This window comes from Lolium rigidum, chromosome 3 (assembly GCF_022539505.1).
Source record: "Lolium rigidum isolate FL_2022 chromosome 3, APGP_CSIRO_Lrig_0.1, whole genome shotgun sequence".
Taxonomy (NCBI): Eukaryota; Viridiplantae; Streptophyta; class Magnoliopsida; order Poales; family Poaceae; genus Lolium; species Lolium rigidum.
In genome coordinates this window covers 366549083-366557945 of record NC_061510.1, presented here as the reverse complement: position 1 = coordinate 366557945, position 8863 = coordinate 366549083, and the positions used below count along the sequence as shown (strand labels likewise).

Here is an 8863-nt window from a genome sequence, read left to right as displayed (position 1 = left end):
AAACCTTCAAAAACACATTTTTCACTTGTTTTTCACCGGCTTTGTGCAGTTGGCTCCACCTAATACTTTCTCGGAAAGAACTATCTTGGCATTTGAAAAAGAAAAAAATCAATTTTCATGACGTACAATCAAAATGGATGAATGTGTCACTAGAAAACATATACTCTGTATATAACACATGTATTCAAAGAAACTAAAAATAAAATCATCAAATTATATTTAAATTAAAGGATAAATATGTTGCGGTACACTATAGGTATGTACCGCATGGGCTGGTGGAGTGGCCTCGGAAGGAGTCTATGAAGAGCTGTGGGCTTGACTAGAATTAGTTTCTCTTAAATATATACCATACAAATTATGTTAAAATCTTCGGTTCAAATCGTCCACTCTGTATCATATGTCATATGGAGAGCGGATAAATGGAGGTCGAACTCGCCCTTAAAAAATACAAAAACCATATTTACGAGTTTCAGCATTCTGTAAAAAAGTCTGGATGTTGTCAATGATATATCCTTTGAAAATGACAGAATCAAACAAAATTTATAGACTTTTAAGAATGCCTAAGATCCACACGTTTAACACTTTTTTTTTTTTGAAGAAGAAGAGGCAAAATATTTGCCTTAATTCATTAATAGAGAAGAAGCTTGGGAACCAAGTTTTAGTTTAGTGTTACAACCACACCGAGGAGCAAAAAGGTTTTCTCTCCCGCAATAAAGGTATCCAAATGTTTAGCACCGGCAAGAACCCAAGTCCTAGCTTCCATCTTGATACGATCGAAGATGATGGTTGGCATGGTATCGGCATGCTTCTTGCGTTTCGTTCATTCCAGATTTCCCACGAAACCAAGATGAGTAGGGTGGTCATAGCTTTCCTTCTTTCCCCATGAGAGAGCATGATCGAGGTCCATCAGGGTTCGACACTATCAAACCCACTCCAGGAGTGACGCTCGAAGTCTTGTATGTGAAGTCAATCCTTGATCATCTTCCAAATTCTAATGGAGAAGCGGCACTTGAAGAGAAAGTGGGGGGGGGGGGGGGGCGTCTCGTCGAGACTTCGACAAAGTGGACAAACTTTTGTATACTACCGTTAAAAGATAGTGTCTTGCGAACTTTTGTACACTACTGTTAAAAGACAGGGTCTTGCTTACTATTACACCCCTGTCATCATGGGCCTACTTCTGATAGAAGACAGGGTGAGAGGGAGTTGGAGTGGAAAATACCCTGACCTCGTGACGACCACCAGTACTGTTCGAGTGTTCCTCTTCCCCCTCTGTATAAAGAGAGCCGGTAGGCAGGACACTCCCCTCAGTGCCATTTTGCTGGTGCCCGAAGGAAACACACACCCCGACCCGGGAGAAAAGGGAGAGAGACAGAGCAGCTGCCTCTGCATCTGCAACCGGGGAGAATGCGCAGCGGCGGCGGCGGCGAGCGTGAGGACGAGGAGGCGGCGCACAAGCTGAAGAGCATGGACGTGAACAAGCTGCAGAAGGGCGGCAGCAGCAGCGACGAGGACAGCCCGCACCCGCCGCGGCCGGCCGTCAAGTACCACGGCTGGAGGGCCATGCCCTTCATCATAGGTACGCGGTTGCTCCTCTGGGATCTGATCTGAGCTGAGTTTCCATGGCGGAAGTGTTGAGCAATTGGTTGGTTGGGTGGGTTGCAGGGAACGAGACGTTCGAGAAGCTTGGGACTCTGGGCACGTCTGCGAACCTGCTGGTGTACCTGACGCAGGTGTTCCACATGCAGAGCGTGGACGCTGCGACGCTCCTCAACGGGCTCAACGGCACCTCCAGCCTCGCCCCCATCGTCGGCGCCTTCCTCTCCGACGCCTACCTCGGCCGCTACCTCGCGCTCGCCATCGCCACCGTCGCCTCCCTCATCGTGAGTTCCTCCTGCCTCCTCCTAGCAGATCCAGCGATTTCATCTCAATTCCCAGCGCTAGAATTTGCTCTGCCTTCGCTTCTTTTCTTGCTTTGCTGCCATGCCATGTGAATTGCCAGAATCCAACACACACGCAGTCCGAATTTGGGATTGGGGTCGAAATTTGAGGCGGCTGCTGGGTGCCGCCTGCCGGAATTTGGGACTGGTGCTCTGTACCCGCGGTTTCCTCTCTCGGGCTCCGCCAGATTCAGTTTGCCCCTGTGCATTGGGACTGTAGTGCTATGCTGTAGTGGTGGGTCGGTGGATCGGGGTTGGTGGCCTGTCCAGCGACTGACCGCGAGTAGGAATTTCGTCCGAGCTCCGCGCGAGCTTCAGTAGTTTCACATTATCTTTCCGCGTCGTGGGAGATTGTGGGCGGCAGCGCACATGGGAGGATCAAAGGCGTGCGATTCTTCTTGCACGATTTTCCTTTTCTTTTCTCCGGTTGTAGCAACTGGGACGGCGGTGCTTACTGCCGTTCGGAGCTTAATCAGCTCAAGTTTCAGCTCGTTTGTGAGTAGTTGACTTGTTAGGCCGGAGCCATGCGATCGGTGAGCTGGTACCGGATCGGACGGCTCGAATTCAAAAGATGGTTTCTTAGGATTAACTCAAACAAGGCTTCAACAAGACACTCAACTACTGAAGCGAAAGGAAACATGACACGAATTTGCTGCACCTCTGACTAAATGTGTGTACCTCTGACTAAAAAAATCAAAAAATTGTTTCGGGAATATATATACATGGTCTGTACATTCATGCCAAGTTTTGCTACAAAACTCATTATGTTAGAGGCTATAGAAAAACCCCTGCTTGCTCGCAACTCCACTACCAACTCCTTAGACACACTAATTTCGATGTAAACTTGGCGGTTTTAGTCTTGACTGATCACTACGTTAGCTGAGAATTAGCGATTCCGGAAAAATATTCAGCTAGTAGGGGCTAGCACAATTTAGGAATGGGTTTGGTTTATCTATTCGGTCCAATAAGCTGTTGAGTTGTTGATGCTTCGCTCTCCACTCAAAAAGAAGCGGTCGATGTTAATTTTCGTTATGTAGCATGCAGCACTGTTCTGCACTACATGTTTGCTGCAAAATTCAGCTTACTTATCCGGGTAAAAGATTCAGTTTTACGTACGTACGTGTTGGCCGAGGACGCACCAAATGGATCTCTCACTGGGTGAGACGCCTAGGCATGAGGTGGCCTGAATAATCCACGCCATGCATGATTACGCTTTGCGAAAGAAAGACGTGTGTGACAAAGCACGCTCTGCAGCGGCGCCGCTTCAGAAGTGTAGCCCATGCATGATTGTAGCTCCACTAACCCGGCCATAGTATTATAGTTAGGGGTCTATGCGCTCAATAACGGATGACCAAGCCGCTAATTGTATTGTGTTTCTGATCATGTGAGTCATGCACAGCACATCCAAGCTAGTACTTCGTAGCAGCACTAGCAGTAAGCTACCTTTCGAGTTGCTCCCCACTAGGTAGCGATGATTACATGCTGCGAGCACCGGATAATCAGAACAACTCCACCAATTAGGAGCGCGTAAGATACAGTTAGCGACAACAATGATGTGTCTACCCGTTGTTTGAAGCGGATAATCATGCCGAGATGTGGAGCGGGGTACTAGTATTATGGCACCGGCTGTACGTAGACTTGTCTCGCATGATTCCACCAACTTGTGCTGCTGTCATACAATACAGTACAATACAAGTCGGTTCCGTATAATACGGATCTCAGAATCATTCTCAACGGGAATTGCGAAAACCGTGGGGTTTTTTTTTCGAGAATTAAAACCGTGGGGTTAGGTTAGGTGGATCGCCGCACCACACCGGCCATATGCATCGTGCATCGACGAAAGACCGGCCCCTACACTACACAGATGGTTCGAGACGCCATGACCGATCCATCCATGGTCGTCGCACCTTATCCAGTTAGCCGCATGTATCTGTCAGCGTTGGCAGCGCGTGCCAAGTAGCTTGCTGCACGACGCGCGAGTGGACTGAGGGAGTGGCAGCCGCGCGCCATCAACATTGACTGGCGCTCGCCGGTTCCGTTGAATTGGAAAATGGTGGACGCTCCAGGACGAGTGCATCTCTCTGTCTTTGCTTCGATCGCCCTCAACCTTGTTGGCACGAGAGAGCGATCCGTAGACGACGCAGTCCACGTTAAGTGCCGCATCAATGTGAGCCGGCCAACATCGTCGCTGGCTGGCTACCCACCGTTGGCTGGAGCTGGATGGCGGCGAGCTGGTAAGTTGGTGGTGGAAGGTTCCTTGCCTCGCCTGCCTGACTGACAACGACGGCCACTCGACGCCAGGTCGCACTGTTGGTTACCGGTTCAAAGTGCGGTGCGGTGGGGAAGACGGCCGGGCTGGACGTGCACGTGTGAATGTGATCTCGCACAGTCGCGTCAAGTACTACCGCCTGGTGGGCCTTGCTCGAGGGGATACTGTTCGTTTCTAATAAGTTCGTGTGTATTGGGCGGGCCCGGTGGGCATTTTCCTGCTCAATGCGGGACTGGATGTGCAGGGCCCACATAGGCGTACTGTTGTTGGGTCGTTGCACATCCTGGGTGGACGGGAGCCCCTAACGCCCGCCTGAGTCCGCGCCCCCTCCAACACTTTTTTCCTTTTTCTATTGATTTTATTCTTCGAAAAAAATTGAAGATTTGAAATCTTTCAGATTTTTTTTATAAATCAGATTTAATATGTTTAAAAATTTAAAAAATATAAATTTATAAATGGGTGAAAGTTATTTACATTTTAAAAATGGTCGGATGAGAAAATGGTCAAATTTAAAAAGAATCATATTTTCAAATAATCTGAGTTTTCAATCAAACAAATGCAAGAAAAGAGACCAAAGAACGAAAAGAATGGAAAAACAAGAAAACCATAACCAAAAAGATCTAGAAGCTTCCTAAAACTGGAAAAAGACCAAGGGCTATGCCACAGCTCAGGGTGGGCATTCGGTTTTAACCGAAATTTCGGTTCGGTTTTTGCGGTTTTTGAACAAATTCGGTTTTCAAAAATGGTAACCGAAATTGGCATGAAAATTTAGGAAACCGAAGATTCGGTTAACCGACAAATTCGGTTCGGTTTTTGGTTAAAACCGAATGAACCTACTCACTTGAACAAATAGTAGGCATCACCGAAGAAAGCAAATAGTGATTGACATATCAACACAAAAAGCATCAACTGCGCAAGAAATTGACAAATGAGCACCAATCATAGAGGGATGCTATTTGGTAGGCTGCGGCACTCGTGGTACAGGTGCATCACTCGTGAGCGATTAAAAGGGGTAGCTAAGACTTCGAGCGACGTGTTCTATTATGCAGGCTTCACGCTATATTCGAAAAAGCTAGTACATCAAAGACCAAAGTCATACATTGAATGAACAATTTTTGGAACATCAAACGCAATTGGGCTTCTATGGAATGATCGGTTTATGCACAAATTGATGGTAGGTTACTCAATTCGGTCTATTCGGTCTTGTTCGGTTGGTGGGGCTAAAAACCGAATTCTACCAAATTTAATTCGGTTAGTATAAATGGAAACCGAAAAAATAGCGGTTAATAGAAAAAACCGAGATTTCGGTTAGTTCCGTTTCGGCTTCGGTTCGGTTTTCGGTTTCACAGTTTTTATGCCCACCCTGAGCCACAGCTAGCTCTCGCTCACATGCCGGGCCTATTTGATGAAAATATTGCCTATGAGTATTTCAAGAGAGTGAAGCTACTCTCTTTTGCTAGTTCTAGGTTGACCAATACTCCCTATGTCCCCCCCCCCCCGAAAAAATCGCGGATTTATCTAAACATGGACGTAGACATGGTGAAATCTTTGGCCCTTCGTTTCCTTGGTGCCTCGTGGATTATTACACTCTGTTTTGGCAGCTCATGTTTTCAGAACCACACTATTTCAAGCGCATGGGCATGAGATGCTACCCTGTTCATATACCACATTATTCAATAGAGCAATTCTTACTGTTGCACTGTTTTAGAAAAAAGAGGGTCAGACATTTCTATACCAAATTTTTTGCGTAGATCCCAATGTTTTAAGGAGCGCCTTCAGACATCAGAGATGATAGCTTGACTCAATTAGTACTACAGTACTACTGAATGATGCGCAATTGATAAATTCAAATCTTCTGTTGATCTCCCGCCAACAGCAACATTGACGCCTGCTTTGCTTGTTCCTCTCCAGGGCATGTTCTTCCTGACGCTGACGGCCGGCGCGGACAGCCTGCACCCGCCGGACTGCGGCGTGGGAGAGGTCTGCCAGAAGGCGACCTCGTACCAGTTCGCGGTGCTCTTCATCGCCTTCGTCTTCATGGTGATCGGGTCGGCGGGGATCCGGCCGTGCAGCATGCCGTTCGGTGCCGACCAGTTCGACCCGCACACGGAGTCCGGCAAGCGCGGGATCAACAGCTTCTTCAACTGGTACTACTTCACCTTCACCTCCGCCATGCTCGTCTCCGCCACGGTCATCATCTACGTGCAGAGCAACGTGAACTGGGCGCTCGGGCTCGGCATTCCCACGGCGCTCATGTTCCTCGCCTCCGTGCTCTTCTTCGCGGGCACGCGCCTCTACGTGCGGGTCGTGCCGGAGGGGAGCCCCTTCACCACCGTCGTGCAGGTGTTCTCGGCGGCGATCGCGAAGCGGTCGCTGAAGCAGCCCAAGGACCCGAAGCAGGACCTGTTCGACCCGCCGCACACCAGCGCCATCGTCACCAAGCTCGCGCACACGGACCAGTTCCGGTGCCTCGACAAGGCGGCCATGGTGGCGTCCCCCGACGAGGTGCGGCCCGGCGGCGAGGTGGCTGCGGACCCGTGGAGGCTCTGCACCGTGCAGCAGGTGGAGGAGGTCAAGTGCCTCATCCGCATCGTGCCGGTGTGGTCGACGGGCATCATCTACTACGTGGCCGTCGTGCAGCAGTCCACCTACGTGGTCTTCTCCGCGCTGCAGTCCGACCGCCGCCTCGGGAGCAGCTTCCACGTGCCGGCCGCCTCATTCACCGTGTTCGCCATGCTCGCCCAGACGCTCTGGATCCCGCTCTACGACCGCATCCTCGTGCCGCGCCTCCGGAAGGTGACCGGCAAGGATGAGGGGTTCTCGCTGCTCCAGCGCCAGGGCATCGGGATCGCGCTCTCCACCGTCGCCATGGTCATCTCCGCCGTCGTGGAGGACCGGCGCAGGGGCATCGCGCTCAACCAGCCCAACATCGGCAAGACGCAGACCGGCGGCGGCATCTCGGCGATGTCCAGCTTCTGGATGGTGCCGCAGCTCATGATCCTCGGCCTCTCCGAGGCCTTCAACCTCATCAGCCAGATCGAGTTCTACTACAAGGAGATCCCCGAGCACATGCGGAGCGTCGCCGGCGCGCTCGCCTTCTGCAACCTCGCGCTCGGGAACTACCTCAGCGGCTTCCTCACGACCATCGTGAACAAGACCACGGCCGGTGGGCAGAACTGGCTGGCGCAGGATCTCAACCAGGGAAGGCTCGACCTCTTCTACTGGACCATCGCCGGCATCGGCGTATTCAACTTCGTCTACTTCATCATCTGTGCAAGGTGGTACAGGTTCAAGGGAGCCAGCAACTAAGGAGATGCATGAGCTTTGTGACAAAGATGTTAAAATTCGTATGTCTTATACCACAGTCAGTAGCTATTTCCTTCTTTCCCCTTTTCTTTTGCTCTGCTGTTACGAATTCAACATATAGGTTAAGTCATTAAGTGAGTGGAGGTGAAAGAGAAGAAAGATAACAACAATGGGGTGGTTAATTTCTTGTAAGTTGTTCAAATGAAAGATAAATGAATGTCTTTCTCTGTACTTATGTTTCCTCAGGCATTCTATGCCTTCAACTCTGCTGTCATGTGAGCGACCAAATGGAGACTCGTACCTTCACATTTCCATTGCATTTTGCTTTGTCTACTCTGCCGGAGCTCAGTTAGGATAATCATGACTGGCCAACATCAGGGCAGCAGCTAACCAAAGCAACGCAATAGATTGACAACAATGTCAGGCTCTATTTGGTCAGGCAAGTTCCCAGCATGCAAATAAAGTACCCAGCATGTAACCAAAGCAAAGCAATAGATTGACAACAATGAAAGTCATTTTTTTTTTATTTTTTTTTTACTGAAGTTTTTAATAAAGTATCAAGTTTTACCTATTTTTGATAATGCAGTTGATAATACATATGCGGAATTGCAGATTTCTGCATGTTACTATTTTTGAAAAGATTTTTTATTTTTTACTAGTAAATCTGATTGGGCTGAAATTTCTACTGTCGTAAATTTTTTCATCCTATGTATGCAAAACAAATTTGGAAACAAATCATGGCACATCTAAGTGTTCTAAAAAATTACTTTTGCCAACGGTTATTTTTCTCGACAAATTCGGCCTTTTGATGCAAAAGTGGTCTTTTGAGTTTCTTTTTGATTCTTTGTGAGTCTCTTAAAATATTTTGAATGTTGGCCACGTAAGAAACTCTCTAGAAATTAGAGGTTCCAATTTATTTGAAGTTTGGATAGCATATTTGATATTATCTTTGTGCCACTAGTGTCCCACAGAAAAGAAATGAGAGAAAGTTTTGTGTTGAAGTTTGTTGACAAAGAATTGAGGAAAATCAAACAAGGAGCTATCAAAGAATGGTGAAACCATAAGCTTGGGGATGCCCAAGGCACCCCACTAGGCCTATCACACTCTCGGTTTGCACACATCTAAAGTTTGTTTTTTGAGCAACCCCCGATTTTTTGCAAAAACTTAAGAGCATCTTTATCTAATTTTAGTTTTTAGTTTTGGTTAGCAATCTTGATTATGAATAGAATTCCACTACATGTAGATGTGCTTAATGTTTACCATTTAGCTATTGGAATAAAGCTAAGTTCAAGTTTGGATGCAATTGAAGAAAGGGGAAGGTATGAATGGTTATATAAGAGGAACTCGTCAC

The 8863-nt window shown here is 48.1% G+C and overlaps 1 protein-coding gene across 1 annotated transcript; it reads left to right on the top strand.

Annotated features, from left to right (window-relative positions):
- Nucleotides 1-1296: 1296 nt before the first annotated feature.
- Nucleotides 1297-7743, top strand: LOC124704239 (protein NRT1/ PTR FAMILY 2.11-like). The gene is made up of 3 exons (XM_047236484.1): nucleotides 1297-1576; nucleotides 1663-1880; nucleotides 6118-7743. The coding sequence occupies exons 1-3, from the start codon at nucleotides 1405-1407 to the stop codon at nucleotides 7513-7515; spliced, it is 1788 nt and encodes a 595-aa protein (XP_047092440.1). The 5' UTR covers nucleotides 1297-1404; the 3' UTR covers nucleotides 7516-7743.
- Nucleotides 7744-8863: the final 1120 nt, after the last annotated feature.

Excerpts from the sequence above, each read along its gene's own strand:
- LOC124704239 (XM_047236484.1), top strand. The coding sequence starts at position 1,405 with ATGCGCAGCGGCGGCGGCGGCGAGCGTGAGGACGAGGAGGCGGCGCAC. Across the intron at positions 1,577-1,662 it reads GGCCATGCCCTTCATCATAG|GGAACGAGACGTTCGAGAAG; the intron begins GTACGCGGTTGC and ends GGTGGGTTGCAG. Across the intron at positions 1,881-6,117 it reads CCACCGTCGCCTCCCTCATC|GGCATGTTCTTCCTGACGCT; the intron begins GTGAGTTCCTCC and ends GTTCCTCTCCAG.